This window comes from Andrena cerasifolii, chromosome 5 (genome assembly GCF_050908995.1).
Source record: "Andrena cerasifolii isolate SP2316 chromosome 5, iyAndCera1_principal, whole genome shotgun sequence".
In the NCBI taxonomy this organism is placed as follows: domain Eukaryota; kingdom Metazoa; phylum Arthropoda; class Insecta; order Hymenoptera; family Andrenidae; genus Andrena; species Andrena cerasifolii.
The window spans coordinates 17,945,576-17,964,314 of NC_135122.1; the positions used below are offsets into that span (position 1 = coordinate 17,945,576).

At 49.5% G+C, this 18,739-nt stretch overlaps 1 protein-coding gene across 6 annotated transcripts in view; it reads left to right on the plus strand.

Annotated features, from left to right (window-relative positions):
- Positions 1-18,739, plus strand: part of Sm (heterogeneous nuclear ribonucleoprotein L) — a 121,525-nt gene that overhangs the window by 7,808 nt on the left and 94,978 nt on the right. For 5 of the 6 annotated variants that reach the window (XM_076811860.1, XM_076811854.1, XM_076811858.1 and 2 more), the window contains exons 2-3: positions 7,997-8,040; positions 10,135-10,204. Coding sequence is in view for 5 of the 6 variants with exons in the window: in XM_076811854.1 (XP_076667969.1) it covers positions 7,997-8,040; positions 10,135-10,204 (114 nt within the window). In the remaining variant the exon portion in view is untranslated. The remainder of the gene's footprint in view (positions 1-7,996; positions 8,041-10,134; positions 10,205-18,739) is intronic. The other variant, XM_076811857.1, reaches the window with a different exon arrangement.

Here is an 18,739-nt window from a genome sequence, read left to right on the forward strand (position 1 = left end):
AAGCTGGAGGGGGACGGACTTTGATTTGTGTCCGACGCTGGTCGATTATTATGCGATTAATTAAATGGAAAGAGTTTGGCGGGGAATAATTAGAATCCTGGTACCAGGGACCGTTCGATATCCTGGCCTCCTGTCGTTGATTGGATCATGAAGGACATCGATTTGGCGCAATTAATAGACAACTACTAAGTACCGTGCGGCACAGAGAATTCTAATTACGCAAAGGGAACGCGCCACGGCGACGCAATCAGCGTCCGAGATACGAACCCCCTGGTCCCCTCCTCGAGACGTTTCCTTTGCCACGGCGGAATCTAGATTACGAGGCCTGTTCGCGACAAAATCTTACCATTTTTCACGCTATCGCCTATCGATTCGGACACACGTGCCGGGCACCAGAGGTTTCCTCAGAGTTTTTAATCGCGCGGAAAGCACCGACTTCGCATACGCTAGTCCATCCCTCCCTCCTCCGTGTCGAGAGAATAGAAACTGAAATGATCGTGGCACGTTTCATGGGGGAGCCGAGTCGGCGCAGGTTTCGTTACCCCTTTGTTCGGCAATGGACGTCGATTTTCGATATGTATTCCTTCACGTGGCTCGTTCCCCTTTCAATTATCGGCGTTCCGTACGAAAGTCTCTCCCCCATGCAGTAAAGTGTATCGTTCTCTTACGCGTCCGCTCAACGCGTGACGCTTTTCGGTAAATGTTCTCCTTCCAATATGGGTGAATTCGAATTGGGATCTTGAAGGGAATTAAGTTCCTCGCCGAAGGGAAATGGGATTCGCTCGAATATGGGTGCCCTCCGTAGGTGATTCCGTTGAATGTTTCTTTTTTTTTTGCATCGATTTTCTGCTGATTTAAATCCCGAGGCCAAGTGGGACTATTTTACGTTTAATTCGATGGATAGTGCTCGATGCTTCTTTGTCTTCTAATTTCGATGCGAGCATGTCAATCCACTTGAATAATTAAAACGGCTACAATGATTTTTAAATGCTTTGCTCGGGGCTAAGATTGTAGGAAGGTTAATTCTAGAGTCAAGTCGATGAATACATGTGCATATATTAGTCGTATCGGTTCGCGAATTAATATATTCCGCATTGTACGTGGAGCTTTGCCAGCGTGTCGCGAAAATGTTTGCACTTTTCAGCTCGCTAAATTTACGCCTCGTATTTAGGAGGTCGCTCTTATCTGTTCCGCGATAATGTATCGCGCGGCGCTCACCGCGATTCAGAGATTATTGACTTGTTTCTGAAATAAAATCGGAGGTGTTATCGTAACCACACAGTTATTGCAATGACCGGAATTTTTTTGTTCCCGGTGAGCAACCTTTGAGCCTCGTTCCCAACTAAAATACACGAAGTATTAATGCACCCTTTGACGCACATTGTATTTAAAAAGCGATCTTTTTTCACCAGTTTGCGCGTACGTTTGACGGTTCACATCGCAGACGCGGGAACATGGCCCTATATTCTACAGCACACATGTTACGCTCTCGTTTATTTTCGTCGAGTATCTGGTCTTATCGAAGAAAGTCGCGAACTCGGGTCGCGGCGCGCTATTATCTCATTATCGCCTGTTTACCACCGTCGCTTTTCAACGTCGTCGCAACGACGCATGCATGAAGCTGGCACAAACTCGCGCGCAAATTTCAGCCGGAGTTCAAAGCAGTCATTAGAGTTGCTGTAGGCGAGCGAAACGAAATTAGAGGGTCGCGTATCAAACTACAAAGGGGATGATCGTCGACCAACGACGCTTCCCCCTTTTCCATCAACTCTTTCCTGTTTCCCATTCTCAGCCGTTCTGCTCGTCCCCAGCGAGGCGAGTTGCCTCCGTAAAATCCGGATACATCCTCGCCGGTCGCATGAAATCGGAAAATAACGAAGACACTTCCTACATAACTGGAGTGCGCTGATTGCCAGGGAAATTCTGCTCGTTACGCGACTATACAGCTGCGATATGGAACATGAAATACACGAGTCAGAAGACGCTATTAGGTGCGACATGCGAGTAGATGCTACCTGGGGCAGAGTCGAAGTAAACCCAGAGAGCAGAAAAGTCTAAACACAATCTGTTTGAGTTCGATCACTAAAGTTTAACCACATAGAGCTTAGCCAAGTGGACATCTTAACTACCCGTGCTATAGCCATCGGTGCAGTGGTTTCAGAGTCCACGTGGAACTGTATATCCCCAGCTTAACGACCATAATAAATAGAAAGAAGCAAACTACGGTTCTTCATCAGCCTCTCTGAAGCAGGCTTGAACTCGATGCCCCACAATGCTGTGACGTGACGTTTAGATACTCGTTTGAAACACTCCAGTCGCGATTCAGTCTCACAGCCTTTGATCCTGCTCTTGTTCAGAGCGAAAATGCGTGTTTTCTGTTTGCCCCGTGGTTCCGCGTATTCGATACATCGCCGCTCCCTCTGACTAATGATCGCGTGTCCATCCTCGCCTCTGCACGGTATAAATCTGGCCTTAGATCCGTCTGCTGGGGCCAACGGCACAGAACAGAGAAATAGAGGACCGGCTGACTGATGCGTCGAATTCCTCCACCAAAACACAAAAGCGATGTCCGCGTGCCGCGGATCAAGCGAAATGGGAAATTAAGTTGGACCGTTCTGCCGCGGGCGGAGTGTTCTGCTCTGATAATTCCGAGGCTATTCAATTAACCGAGACATTCCCGCCGGGCTGATTCTTATTTAGGGCCAAGCGATCGCGGAACGAACTTAGCCAGTAGTCGCGGGAAAAGGGACGTTTTGGGTTGAATTTATGGAAATTGTTGATGGAAGGCATTGTCGGGTTTGGAGAATCGTGAGATGTAAGATACATGGTCCGATTCACTTTCTGGGTACAGCTCTTCGTATTTTCTTTGGAGTTGCAGCGCGAATACACCAGCTCGCGAAAAGAAAGCGTAGAACTGAAGCCTTCCCCTGGTGCGCTTCCCTCGGAGGCGATTTGCGTGGAAGTTTCCAGGAAATTTACCACGGAATCGATAATTTTTCAGCGCGAGCTTACGCGCGCGGTAGCTGCATTTTTCTCGGTGAAAATAATAATTCAGGTTTTCCCCCCTCTGGCGTTATTAGTCTTCCACTTTTTTTCTTTCATATTCGAGGAAAATGTAGTTTGAAAAAGTGATGCCGGCGCGTGGATGAAAAATGCAGCGTGAACGGCCAACGATCGCATCTCGCGTTCGTTGCATATTTTCCTCTTGTTCGACGAACGCTTCTCTCGCGCGTTAAGTGGCTGCATTGTGTACGCGTGCAAATGAAGAAACGAAGTTGCGTGCGGAGCGTCGACGGCGCGTATTGTTCCGCTCTAATAATTGCCCTCGGAATCAATTGGGCGGGACGGAAAGGTTCTGCCACGCCGACAATGATTTAGGAGCTCGCTGGACTCTGTCTCCGACTTTACTATGGAATGCGAGAACTTAATGAGGTGACAGCCTCGCGTACCGCGCCCATAATGCAATGTCGAAAATCATTTAGCTGAGATTTCCTCTTGCACTCAAGCTGAAACACGTGGAAAGAGGATCATCCGTAGTCTCTCGCGAAGCTGCGTCATCGTTTTTGTGCGAGGAAGTCGCCATAGAGATTCTGCCAGTCACGTAAAGGGTGAAGGAAAGCAGAGGTACTTCATCAGAAATGACACCACTCATTAAGAATGAATACTCCTTGGTGTATAACGCGTACTTCGTCAAGATACTCCGAAATAAGTCTCGTGGACCAGCAGGATAATTGCCCCAAAACATTTTCAATCCGTTCTAGTCCTCCGGTAGGTACTTTAATATCCATTTATATCCACGACGCCAGTTGCATTAGAAGACATTCTGTATACCTCAGCTTCCGTTCGTCATGCTTGCCCCGAGTTGTTCAGTTTTTCTTGTGCCCCAACTCGGCGATATACCGCGGATCTGTACGTACCTATTTACTTTGCATCGTGAACAGATGCCACGAGTGTCGGAGAGCGGGTAATCCAAAGTGATGAGGCTAATCTGCGCTATTAACGGTATCGTCCGGTTCGATGGACCTCTGCTTTCGCGCACTCCTGCTTCGGCACACCTTTTCGGCTGCGCAGGACGAGATACGTGGGCCACGTGTTCAACGACCACGAGTGCGCAGAGATGCCAACGGCCTACGGGAACTATAACGCGGCTAAATGGATCGTGTAAACACGATCCAACTTGGCGAATGCAATTCCTTGGAAAATTCATAGGGCAAAGGGGTGAAACGTTAAAACGATCCGCGCGTATAGGCTCAGCCCTTTTGCGCGCACACGTGCAGGAGCCTCTGTTTCTGTAGAATCGCGGTGGCCCAATTATCTTGTCGGCTATGAATTACGTACAGTCTTCTGCGCGGCGGCATCCTTGGCGAGCGCCGTATAACGAAACTTTCCGTATATTTCGCCGGCAGCTAGCTTGCCGCTGGTTGCCGAGCGAGGAAAAAGCAACGCCCGGTCGCTGCACGAGAATGTTCCATCGCGAAATTTCTCTTGCTACCCCCGGACGAAAAGTTTCTTGCAACGCGACCGACCCCTTCGGCGACGGTAATGCGTTCCGTGGCTAGGATCCTTGAAAAATGGTCACGAACATTAACGGTTTATAAAACGTAACCTTGCTGCTCCTTGGGATAGTTTCCGTCGACGGGAAAAAAGATGATCAACGGAAGTTTGTGGCCTGCCACGCGGAAAGCACGAGTTTTTGTTTCGCCAGCGATGTTAAATCGTACGTGTGGCCCACGGTCAGTGCTTAAGTAGGTGATGGTTTTAAGCCACGTTCCTGCGTGTGTAACGAGTGACATTGAATGCACTTGTGTGGCTGGCAATCGATAGTTTGCAGTGCACGTGAACCTGTACATCCATAGTCAATTGTCGATACAGATATTGACACTCAGAGATGCAGAGATTAAGGGGCGAAGAAGCAGAGACGCGACATCTGGTTCCAAATAAGTTCACTTACTTGAAGGAGTAGCCTGAAGGTGCAATGATACAATAGTCCCCTTCCAGCAGATAAATACCTATCCCGGGGACATGGTTCGAAGAACTTGGCTTCCTCGATCTCCTTTTAAGAATCCCACGAGAAGGTTCTGTTGGGTGGACAAACTAAGTCATTACGAAGCATAAGCATTGTTCTCGAGTTTAATCTCTTTATCAGCACGTGGTTGGCACGCCGCCAATCGACTTTCTCCTCCACTCTGGGACGATCTACGATGCCCTCGCCTTGTTTTCATTTTACTCGTTTGCACCCCAACTTGCGCGAGTCCCACGGGTCCATACGAAATCTCTCTCAAACTACAGACCACGATCCTACTAGATTCTCAAAATTGAACGCATCAGCTTTCCGTTCGACGATTAAAGCGCAGAGACGTCGAATCTTCGCAACAGACAAGCCCAGGTGAACAAAGTAGCGCCCCCTCCTTGCCGATCGGAAGTGGGATCGCGAGCACAGGAAAACGGTCGCGGTCCAGTGTGATTTATGCGTTCGATCGGGCAAGGAGAGATTTATTGGAGCAGGTTCGGACGGCGATATTTTTTTCCGCGGAGCGGTCGGCGCGATCCATTGAGCGTGAAACCACGTGGCTGGCGCCGGGCCAATGCTGAGTTATGTTTATAACAACGTATTACAGATTCTACGTGGGATTCACCTCGCGTGCCTCGTAACGGCGATACTATGCGAGCTCTATACGACACGACGCGACACGCCGTCACGAAATCTTGGATCGCCCAACCTCTGCCAGCAGGCATTCCGTAAGATCCCGTGCCCTCCCCTTTTTCTTCGCGTGCTTCGGCGTGGTTTTGTTTGGCCGGCCGCCCGACACAACTCTTTCTGCATTCCCCCCCAGTTTTCCTTTATTTTCCCGCGGATATTCACAACTCGGACACACGCTGGCCCGAGGCTCGCGTAAACAGGCACTTGAATGATTTGGGAGCAGAGTTGGGCATTATCCGAATAAAAAAATATTCATTATTCTAGAATAACTTGATTTTATTCGAAATTTTTATTTGAATAATGCCCAACTCTGTTTGGGACTCAGAGTCAGTCTCGAGTCTTGGTCCGTAATCATTGTTTCGTGTGCTTTCAACCAAGTATCGGGGACCTTCTACTATTTTCGTAGAATAGAGTCTTCCGTAAATCTGTGGGATTATAACGTAGGTATCTACTAGCTGCCTTCGGTGAACAGTCAGAGGAGAATTCCACCGACCAAGTAACATCGCAAGGAAGCTCCTTCGAGGGGCACCGAGTTTCGCTCATCGTCCGACTCCCCGCCTCGATGCATTCATTCTATCCCGAATAATCCCTGAAAGATGCTTAAAGTTTATTCCCGAGCAAGTTCGCTTTAATCCTATTAGACGGTCTTAATGTTTCACTTTCCGACTGCCTGGCACCTCCTTCCGGTCCGCTCCGATCCCCGATGCGTCACGCTATACGGACGCTTGAAAATTATCGGCCGCCTTTACCCATCGACATCCATTCGGGAAAATATGCCAGGAAAATCGCTCGTAGCTCCTCGATGGATGTACAAATTGTATCGTCCGCCGTAATAAGAGCCTGGAAGTGCGAGTTACCGGCGCATTGCCGTGCTTAAAAATAGATGGAAGAATGGTGTGTCGGTGGAATTGGTATTGAAATTTAAAGGACGCGCGCGTACGGCGCTTGAATGGATAAGAGCGAGTAATCGCCGCTGGCTGGCGACTAATAATGAATGTTAATTTCTAACGGGCAGCGCGCCGTTCAATTTCAATTCTTCTGCCCACCTCTGAGCCTTTTCATGGCTCATCCGTTCGGCCAGGTACACATCTCGTGTAATCGAAGGGAGCGTTGCCGCGTATCGATTGAATTATTTCGGTGCACGGCGTGGTTACGTAAGGCAGCGGGGCTGTAAAGTTTTGTCGCGTTACACACTAAACAGTGTTCCCGTCAAGTGTGCGCCGTGGGGAAGCTGGGTTGCTCGTAAATTACAAAATTAAATTACTTTCGTAAGGCTATCGGTGCGCCGTCGGCGATACACACTACCGTTCGTTACATAAAATTTGCATACATTCAGAATATCGCGCTCCTTTGCTTTCCCGAAGCTCTATCGGGAATATAAATTCTGCCTGATTAACGTCCGATTCATTGTGCCCGTTATTTACGGAAAAACTTGCGGCGACTCATTTGTGGGAAATATAGGCACTGTGGGAAAGCACGGGTAGATCAATTCTATTGTTCGCGCAAAATTTATGGATCTGTCAGTAATTGGAAAGCATTTGGAGGCTAAAGAAGCAGTCGCTCTGCTGCACTTTCAGTATTCTTAAAGGAATGATTTGTCAGGCTACTGCAGATATTCAGAGATGCTTTGTATTTGGAATCTACTTACAAATTTATGAGCTGCAATTCTTCATACACTGTAGAGGGTATTTAAACTCCTCGGAACCCGAGTGTAAGCTAGAAAGTGAAACAGAACGATGTAAAATTGATCGCTAATATTCTGAAAAATTAAGCGAACACTTTATCCTTTAAACGCCACTTCTATAATCCCACCGTTGACGACTAATCAGCTTCGTCGAAGTGTATTGTCGCTGCATTGCTCGGAGTACTTTCCGGTGACACGCTGTTTCCCAATAATCGATGGATGCGCGAGCGAAATTCTGCATACGCTTTAAGGATTTACCTAGGGTCCGACACCTACCCGCCCCTAAACTGTCCCGCTGCACTATTTCCGTCGCCTTTGGGTGCTGTCGTAAAAAGACGCGTGGACGTGTATTAATAGATCGCCCGAGTACGCATCCCTGGTGACATCGCGTACCATCGAAATTCAGCCAAAACCGCAGCGTGAATTTCTCTTATGCAACCTTCGGCCAATACGCGGCAGCGCCTGATCGGCACGCGGAAGGCGAGCCGGCGTTCGGATCCGAGAAATCCACCGGAAACCTCCTCGCGATAAACTCGGGAAACATGCGATTCATTGTTATCAAAGTGTTATACACTAACTTCGCTAATGCACTTGCTCCTTGTCTGTTTCAGAATCACGAGTATGGCGGGTACGGAGACGAGCCACGACGCAAAAGGTACATAAAACAATCCATTCTAATCGTTTACGTGTAATTGCAGAATCGTAGTTTGTGAATTTTCACGAAGGTGCATTGAGATGATTCTGGTAGCACGTTATAACGTAAGTGTGCTCAGTTTGGCGCTTTGTCCTGAAAATCTGCGAAGATTTAGTTAAGGTGGTATGCAGATGCGGGAGTTTCTTATATTTCGGTTAAATATTAGTTTATTCAACGATGGAGAACGTAGGGTGTGCGATCTTTTAATTACTTTACGCGGTGGTAGCCATGAATTTCGTGGTATTTATTAATACGATCATACTAAGCCCTCTTCCTTCTTCCCCAGCAATAGCTCTCATAATATCGCGTTGCTTGGGCCCATTAGCTTCCGCACCAACTCGCTTCGTTCGACAAAGTAGCTCGACTCGCGTGCTTGGTTAAACGATTTATTGCTCCTTGCCGATCCTCCTACCGAACAAGATACATTCAAAATTTCTAACTACAATAACAGTATCGCGGAGTTTATTACACTGCGATTAACCGCGCGAGAAATACGAATCGCCGAGCACGAAACAGAAAAGGGAATGAAAGAGGCAGGCCAGTGCAGATGCCGGGGCGAAATGGCCGAAGTGCAGAACAGATTACTCGTCGTGAAATTTGACCATAAAAGGGAAGCACATCGTTGGCTCGAAAGGGCAGGAACTTAAAACTGGGGAAAGGGTTTAAAGGACACAAAGTTTGAACGGGGGAGGGCCAATGGAAGGCTTAATGAACTTGTACCTTAAGCGAAGTGCATTTTTAATTGTGCTGTTCGATGGCCGGGGGACGCGTGCTGCCCAGAACGGAATTGGAATTATCACGGTGCAGGTGTTACTTGGCGATTGGTGTTGCACGCTGCATCCAGCTGCATTCCCGTCAAATGCAACTGCATCTCCCAGTCTGTGCCACCCGTAAGATGCAGCAGCGACGATCGCGCTCGGACGAAAAGTTAGCGCGAGCAAGTTCACCGAGCGGATATCGCTTGATATCGAATTCCCGCCGCTCTGAATCACGCTTAACGCTCGAGTTAACTTCTTATTATTAGACTTGGCCCGAGCTGAGGAAGGAGGCGGGTTCGGATCAGTATGAAACTTTGGTGACCGTCTGCGACGTTTTAATTAATTTCGATGCATGCCTCGCGCTACCCCCACCCTCCTCCCGTTATCACCAGCCAATTGCACGCTCGAGCCATCGTTGCAACGATGTCGCCACTCGGGAAATCGATAGGAAACGGCTGCGTCCCCAGATAATCAAACTGCTCGTCGTGGGCTTTTTAAAAGGACTGAACGCAGCTCGATTTCTGTATCTACCTCTGAATTTGGGCAATTTACAGAGACACTTGTCATTGCGGTAAGAAAGTGGATATTCCTTTGTTACACGATTATCGAGCCAGAGATTCCCTACACCTTTGTTGGAAGTCGAGGTTCCATAATTCCGAGTGGAAGCAACAGATTCGCGGGGAATTGGTCGTTTTGAATTGCAAAGAAAAACCCGAGCACGGTGCAACGGTGGCGCGCCTCTTTCCCTCCTCGCGGAAAAATGGTAGGCAGTTGAATTCCCAATCGGTTGCAAAGCGAGACGGAAGAGAGAATGGCATCGAGGCAGGTCCATGAAAAATGTATAGCTGGCACATCTATCAATAGGTGCTTCCCTTTCGTTGTACCTACCGCGCTGCCGCGTTGAATCTCGCAAGGAAATTACCAGCGTACAATTTTTCCTCCGTTTCTCTTCGGGGCCAGTAATCGAATATTCGCGCCCTCGACGAACCCCTTCTCTCTCTTTCTCCCTGTACCTCCGATTTAATGAAAAAAAAGAGCAAGAGAGAGAGAGAGAGGAAAAAAATTCGCCAACTGTGCACTGGCTGATGCAATTTGACTGGGATTCACGGCGTTCTGTTCACCGGGAAATGCAGAATTTCTCGCAGCCGTGACTACGCGAGAGTCGCGTCAAATTAAATCGTTACAATTATATGACAACGCTCGGGCGGGGGTTGGGAAATGAGGGCTATAGTAACCTAAGCCGTGCGACATTTTCTTGAAGGAACTTTAATAATATGTTTCTGGTTTTCTTTTCCAGAGAAGACAATAACACACCAAATCACGTTCTCCTCTTCACAATTATCAACCCAGTCTACCCCATCACCGTGGTGAGTGTTCCTTGACAAATCTCTTACGAGCGCTTCCGCGATGTCGAAACACGCCTGTTTCGCGTACGATCAAATATGCCGAGCACTCGAAGCGATCGTACCTCGTGTCTCGCTCGCGAGCTTTCGATGGGCACAAGTCCCGGCGATTCGCAGACGCCCTCTCGCGAATCGTCGAACGCGCGCTCGCGGACGCGGCACACAGTGATATCGATACGTACTATGGGTTGCGGAGTAGCGATGGGACCAAGTACAGGGTGTCCGCTCTGAAATCAAATCGTTCCCCGCTACTACCGTCGAAATACAACACAACAACAGACCGAAAAGAAACAAACATCAGAAGACAGTAATTTCACACGCAGGCGTCGACGGTAGACAACGCTGTCGCCAGAAAATCACATTATCGATTTGAAAAAAGGGCGACAGAATTGAAACAGAAACAGGGAATTTATCGAAAGGAAACGTTGGAGGGAGGGGGGCAAAAGTGGTCGGTAAAACGCAAGCACCATACAGGTCTCACAGGCCGTCGGCACTGCATTTTATTTCTGTTTTGCGCCAATAATAGATGAGCTCTGTCGCTGTTTCTGTCCCACCGGATGGTCGATGCTTGCACGATCTGGCATTGTTCACGCTCCGTCCATTCGCGAGTCCTCGCTCTCGCATACCTCTCCGGTCACAATGCTTATATATCTCTCTCTTTCTCTTTCCTTGCTTTTTCTGCTACGTTTTGTCCTCTCCCCACCTCTCTCTCTCTCTCCCTCGTGTTCTTTCTTTTTTGTTGTTGCTGCTACGTTCGTTTGTTATCTCCACGGTGGACGCACTAATTAAAGAGCGTCTAAACCCTCTGAAGGCTTTTGAGCGCGCGCACGCAAGGAATCGCTGGTGTTCCCTCGCGTTCCTCTCCTTTCGGCAAAATGCTTTTTGCCCGCCTGTTTCTCGCGAGCATGCGCCCCGTTTTTCTCCAACCCCGTCCACGCTCCCTCGAACCCGGTAATGGAAGCTGCGTCGGTTTCACTTTAATTACCGCCAGCGATCTCCGCGAGGCCGTCAGCCAATTGAAATTTTAATCTCGCCGCGGCCAAGACACGGCCAGAGTCGATTTACGCGCTCGGCCCGGCGAGCGAGACAATTCGGTCCACGAGCGTGTCGAGTCTTTCCCTCGGCGCTGCTCAGTTCCACGGGATAACGTTCCCAGCGCCGAGAGCCTCTGCACCGCGATCCCCGGGAACGGGAATTAATGGCGCGTAACGTGGACACGGAGGAACAGCAGATTCTACCGGGAGAGATGATAGAGACGCGACGGTGATTCTTACCATTCCTCAAAGCTCTCCTTTTCGAGGGATCGCCGAAAGAACCTCGTGCAACGGTGGAAGGATTTGAAACGCTTTGTGCTGACGATTCGCCCGGTGTGTTTATATTATAGACACCAGAATTAAGAGAGGATTGAAGTACCTTCCGGGAGAAGTCCCAGACCTCGTGGTTCGGTAGCCGTGATGATTTCTCGCGGGATTCTTGATTCTCGAGACGCGCGAGGGATATGGAAAAGCAATATTATGCTCGAACGGCGGCGATCCTATCGGTGTTTTCTCAATATCTACTGTCGAGGAGATTGATTCCTTGCGTCGAGCTCGCAGTGACGTGCAAATTATTCCAATAATTCCGTGTGCTCGAGCAGCAGTTGCTTGTCCACCGGTCGATAAACGTAGCCAGTGCGTCGCATACCTTGCCGCCGTAAATCGCTCCTCTAAACACCCTACGTGCAGCTCGAATTCCCGGCGATTTGCTACGTTTCGCGAAAGCACTCCGGGGCGATTCGACGAACAGCCTCGTATCGCGCGAAAGAAAACGCACGGAAAAGCGAGAGAGCCGCCTCTATTTATCATCGCGCCGCGGCGGAATTTATTAGAAGCGGTGTGCGGCGCGTGACGTTTGCTTTAAAGCCTGATGCACGCTCGAGCGCGTGCGCTTTTAGTCTCGCGGACGAGCTATTTGCCTATTTCTCACAGGCCGAGCGCTGCCCGCGCGGTATTTTCACCGCGATTGAGACGAATAAGCCGATACATCATCGTATTACCGGGAATTCATCGGAACGGTCCACGATCTAGAGCTTCGGGCCGCGGGTGTGCAACAAATTGAATATACAGGGTGACCCTTGATTCGGAAGGTAGTCTACTTCGTTCACCCTCTGGCGACTGTGAAATTCACCTTCCCTTCCACCGACATCCCGTATCTACATAAAGGAGCCCCAGCGCGCAACCATATTTCAGTTCGCCCATTCGCGACTTTTTCAAGTACGCGCGACGACTCGCGACAAATTTCAAAGGCGCCCGGTATGAAATAAGCCGGTGCCAGGTTTTCGACATCGCTCAAAAGAACGACCGCCATCGATCACGCGGCCCGATGCACGTGACTCGACTACGAACACACCCGCGAATGCGTGCACGTACACGCGACTCGGACGGTTTATATATTATACGCGGATCCTTACCGCCGTTCGCCATCGGCCAGATCGAAAAGCCCCCGTCGGAAGCTGTACATAGCCATGAATTTTCGCGCGCTTTAATTCCAGCGATAACTCACCCACACCGCCCTCCCGGTTAGAGTCAGCGAATTAAGATTAACACCTTGGCCGCGTGAAAATCAAGCGCGCTCCTGCCCCGTGGCCACCGCGAGTTGGGTTTCGCGCCGCGACCGTCCAACTATATCACCGCCGCGGGCAGCTTGATGGCTGTTATTTTAGAATGGCGGATCTACGTTGGATTTATACGGGGCTGTTTGCTGTTGGCGCGTCACCGATGGCCAGCCCGCTCGCTGCCCCAATGGAAATATTTTAATTGGCCGTGGACCGCCACGAGCGTCCGTCAGCCGCGGGGCTGAGCGTGCATTAGTCGAAGATATCCACTGTGAAGTGGTTAACGAGAGAGCTGCCGCGCGTTTCGCTGATTTGCAGCGGAGAATTCTATTTGGAGCATCGATGCTCGCCGAGCGTGTATCCCGCGGTGCGTGGCTGTGTGGGTCTCTTCCCGTTTCAGCTATTATAACGACGTTCGATTGAATTTTATTAGCTCGCAGTGCTTTCGTGATATTTTATAAGCGAGGAGTTGGTGGTGGATTTTTAATCACTCGCGTGTTTAGCCCTGGCTCACCTGTGCCGAGTCCTTGCAAGAGGTTTGATTGGAAGTGGTTTACGAGTGTGACAGAATCAGCCATGCTTTACGAGGGTGGTAGGTACTGGGGTTAGACGAGGGGAATCGTTGTCTGCTCGGTGGAGCAAGATAGAGGCGCGTAAGGGTCCCTCTTTGCCTTCCAAGCTAGGACCGTTTTCCATGCAGTCATCACTCTTGGATTGAACATCAATTTTTCACGCATCTTGCCTACCGAAAGTATCACCAGCTTAACATAGGGTGGGCAAAACCGTATGCACTATACGATTTTGCCCCGATCTAAAGTAGCAACAATAGTATTAAGTTCTATCCACCGCGTAATGAGCCTCGGAACCAAACAAATTTTGTCTCGAACATTTCTTCCCATCTCAAAAATTATTTATACAGGTTTCCCCTATGTATCTTCTAATTAAAACGCCCATTTAGCGTCTGGTATCGAACCTTTCCACATATCTCTGCATCTGAAAGCTTAACCAAGTTGACGACTATTTTATTTCCACATCCAGAGAGGCAATAATGCAACTCGGTAATTGTCACTTCGGTTATTAAAAGCCCATCCAGCTGTTTCTGTCCCTCTCTCTCTCTCTCGCCCTCTCTCTTAGTCGCAACGCTTCGAGTCCTTCCGCGCGCTGAAGTTGAAATTTATTCAACGATATCAAGTGGCATTTAAGGCACGTTACCCGAATCATTAAGACGCTTCCCATCCCCGGTTCAATTTACTCGTTTCGGCCGTAATTCGCGGGGCGAAATGAAGTTCTCGAGGAGGAACTGTAAGCCTCTCCACCGCGGCAGAGTGACACGAGTGCAGAATTATATTCCCATACGTGGTAGCGGAACGCTCCGTCGCGGTTTTCGTATACATACAAGCCGCTGACGTATTTAATGCCCACGACCTACTTCTACCGTCTGCCGAGAGAAAGCTTGTCTCTCGGATCGCCATTTCTTATGCATTCCCTGCCGATTCCTAACTAACGCGAATCCGAAACTTCCGGGGGGCAACTCCGCAGCCACGGTGCCTTTGCATTCCAGGCAAAAAGCCGCTGAAATTCGCGGTGGATTCGAGTCACCGTACAGAGGAGGCGAATTTGCAAGTGGCCATTAGGAGACTGTGACTAAAGAAGCCGGGTTGCGATTCACAGAGAGGATGAAAGCACCTAAACGGAGAAAATTTGTTTCTACGGGAAAGATGGGGTACACCGAAAGATTTCGCGGTCCGTCGAATGAGACTTACAGATCACGAGATTCGGTCCGAAGAAAATTCGACTCAACTGTCGCGTTTGCGAGGAACTTCCCCTCTACCTTCGACACCCGTGAAATAATTGAGTGTTTGCCTTTGAACCGTTAGCGGAGGAGAAAAAGCGACCGGGGTAAAGAACGCGGTACCTACTCTGTTTCCAATTTAAACACACTTCTTCCGCTGAGCCGGTTCATTCTTCGCTAGTGTAAACGGCGAACGCCAGTTCCACGTAGTTTAAAGTTTCCCCACGCTTTTCCCTCTTTCGCGCGCGACCAATTGTCGGCACGACGAGGGGAGCGCCGGGGAGTTAGTTTGCTGAGCATTTTCCACAATTTAAATAGAAATCTAGGAGCGGGATCTTGTTACCGCGCGTAACTGTATCGCCTCGTTTCAATCGCCGTTCTAGAGCTGCACGGTCAAGAAAGCTCGCGGGGACTCAACTGTATACCGCTACCAATCTCGACTCGCGTTTAACCGACCGGTACCCCGCGTCTTTGCTGCTCTGCTCAACGTCTCGCGTAACGTTCCATCGACGTCGTGGAATCTAGGGTGACAGGGGGACAGATCGTTTCGTGTTGCGTCAACCTGGAAATCCTTTAAAAGGAACTTTTGTCAAGTGGAAGAGATTCGAGAGAAAGGGGGCCGCGAGTGTGGTTGAGGATTTCGTAATCACGTGGAAATCATGGACAGAGTCGGGGATTCGAGGTGGTACAGGATGGAATATGATTCAGGGGAGCGTGTAAGTCTGGAGAAGTCTTTTTGATTGAAAGGTAGCGTGTCGTTTTCACGATGAGGACGTACGTGGAAGTTGAAGAATCGAGGCGGGATGGTAGGCTACGAGATCCTCTGTGCTAAAAATCGGCTGGCACGGTCGATTGCAATTTAAAAGAGCGCACGGTATTGTGGAGGATCGAGAGCGGTTCTCGTGGACTTTCAAAGGATCGAAGTTTTGAGGACAGGCTCCGAGCACTTTAAGAATGTTCAGGGGAGGGCAAATAAAAAGGGGAAGAAGCTTCTTCCCGATGTTAGGCTCTTCTGCTTCCTTTACCTCCCACTTGTTTTCCACTTATAAACTACTTTCCCCAGGCAGATTCTTTTGTACGCCGAACTTGTGACGCGGGAACCATGCTCGCATTCGGAGTATAATCGAATCATACCTACGTCGTCGTCGTATGATCACTGCATGGGATAAAGATTAGGTACTTTATCCTTGTTTTTAATTAATCTTCACCCTTCTCCGATCTTTGTTTCATGGAAACTCACTTTCTTCGAACGCCCGTTATACTAGAGCCTAATTGAAAATATATTATTGCTACTAACTCAATTTCGCAAAAAATGTGGGTTAGTCCGTTTTTGTTTTCAATGCCTCAATTATTATTCTACCCTAATCTCTATCAACAGCATTTCTACGTTACACTTCGCGCTGCCCGTTGAACAAGATTCTCCTACCTGGAGCACCGTCTCTGCTCGTCAAGACGGCTCGCGATTAAGATAAATCACCGTCGCGACGCGCTGGCCGCGTGGCACTTAGATCCAGTCCACCGAGGAAACCCTCCTGCTCTGGTATCGGAACGTTCCCGAAAGAGAAGCCCGCGACAATCGCTATGACACACGGCCGAAAATGACGAAGCGGTTGCACAGTGTCGCCCTCGCCGTCCTCCAGATAGGCGGATAATTAGGGGGAAGCCGGCATTATTTTAGAGCAGCTTGCCGCCACTGTCCCATCGTAACTCGAAACATCGCGATAAATTGCCGGGGCGATGAGATAAACGAGAGAGACCCTCGAAATAATGAAAACCCCGGGAAAACGAGGCCGCTCTCCGCCGCGCGGAAATTTATTACGCGCGATAATGAATTTCCGCGAGCCTCGGCTCTTCTTGCGCGTCGCTCCGTCTCCCCACGGGTTTCGTTTATTAAGGTGTATTAGGTGGCCTCGTAAAAACTATTTCGCGACTTTTTCCGTGACGCGTCGTCGAGCTTTCTTAACGAATCCACCTGCTACGATTATTCCTTAATTCTTTATCTTTGCCATATTATTCCCCAATTTCGATAATGGACTCGCTTCTCGTTTTACACTCTCCCTAACAATTTCCTCTCAAGTAGGTCGCACTCTTTCACTAGCTGCATAAATTCACCCGTAACATCTACGATCATCGCCCGTTTTACACCCCCTGCATCACTTACCAAATGACCGAATATTTTCCACGAAATGCCTCGACCACTCCTCCATCGTCATCACTTCTCGCCTCTGGGAGCGAAGGCACCGCGTTAATTCGCCCGAATATACGGCCGCGCGGCACGCGGCTTAATCACGCCGCGGCGCACGATTAAGCGACAAATTCGCGCGGGCCACGCGTCTTCGCGCGATAATGTTCAATTACGATCGGTCACGCGAGTCCCACGCGAATCCTTCCGCTGCCGATTCGGAGGTGTGCGAGTCAGCCGGTAGCTCGACGTAGGTGCTGGTGGCCGCGGTTCCCAAAACGGCGGATTATGTACTCCCATCGGGCGTAATTGATACGCGCGCGAGCGGAACGGATATATCGCCGGGCTCTCGAATATAATAATCGCGCGGTTCGTTCGCCGTTGGAGTCGATTAAAAGTAAACGCGTGGTAGTGAATCGCGGAGCATCGACCGTGGCAAGCATTAATGGGCTCGCCGACGACGCCGAGGGTGGCGTATTGTTGCCGCCGTTCCAGCTGCTCCGAGCGCGTTTTGATTAATGCTGCCGCGAACGTATCGCATCCTACGCCAAAGATCCTCCCTATTAGTCGGCCAGGAATGAATCGTTCGGCGAAACGCTCTTCTGGAGGGATCGGTTCCCTTTCTCCTCTAATTGACAAGAGGAAGGCACGAAGATGCGACGGGAAGGGGGGTTTGCTTCGACTTTCGAGCGATCCGGGGACGCGATAAATCCGATGCGGAAGGATTAATTCGACGGTCGGTGAAACGCGAGTTAACGGCCGGTGTCGCGTTACGATTCGTTCCCTCGAGTTTCAGGAAGTACGGAAATTTTTCCCCGTCCCTCTCCGCCGCGGCCGCCCCTCCGACCACCGCTATGCTCGTTCCATTTTAACGACTCTCCAACAGTGACCGGGGATAGGGTGTGGTTGAAGTAGCAGTCAGGAAAAGTGGTAGGCCGTGTTTGAATCCATCAAGCTGTGCTCTTTTTCCGGCTCCGGTCGATAATCGATAAACCGCCCGCCTTTCCCTCTGCTCCTTTCTCCGCCGCTGTCTTTTTTGTTACACCTCGAGGCGGATGGGTGTGCAGGGATAAAGAGAGACGCCACGCTTCACGTGGGTGCACCCCTTTCCTTTCGCGGATCGCTCGTAAATCGGAGGAGCCTGGGCTCCCCTTTCGCACCGGGGGTGGACACTATTTCAGTCGCCTTGAAATTCTGATTGATCGCCCGTTTCAAAGCAAGTTTTTGCTTCCTTCGTGCTACCCAGACGGATCTCGATGTCCATTCTCCTGGCAAGGATAGAGGGGCACATAGGTGGAGCTACATTTCAGGGGTTGTTTCTCTAGGAGGGAAGCTCCTCGAGGAGTGACACTCTTGAGGGGGCAATGACAAAATTCATTTAGAACCCTGTGGGGAAAGTGAAGTGATCTTAGTGTATGTATCCAGCCTAAGTAGAAAATAATAGTTACTTGGGCAGCGTGTGATGGGAAAGTTGCAAGGGACGTGCGCGAATGCGAGGTGATTGTAACTCACGCAGCTATTGTGCCTCATCTTCGTTTCCTTTGGACAGGTACTCATCTACGCGGTAATTATTGAAGAATGATACTAAGAATGAATCCATGCAAGAATGGTGTCAGAAGCATAAATTTGTTGTTGGAGGAGAAACAAAAGCGTGTCTAACAAAAGTTAGATTTGAAAATTCAGAAAATTTCTATGGCGCCCCCCTTTCGCCTGATGCCCTCGGCACGTAATTGTTTTGCTTATTGGTTAATCCAGCACTGATTCCATAACTTCCCCATCACCCACAATTTTCTCACTTCTTGTGTAGGTACTTTTACATACTCGCAAGAAATCAGTCTTAAACAGTTTAATACAGTTTTGAATCTCCCATTTTCTACCACCGTCTCTCCCCCGAAATCGATATCCAATTGAGCTCCAACCTCGATTTCGATT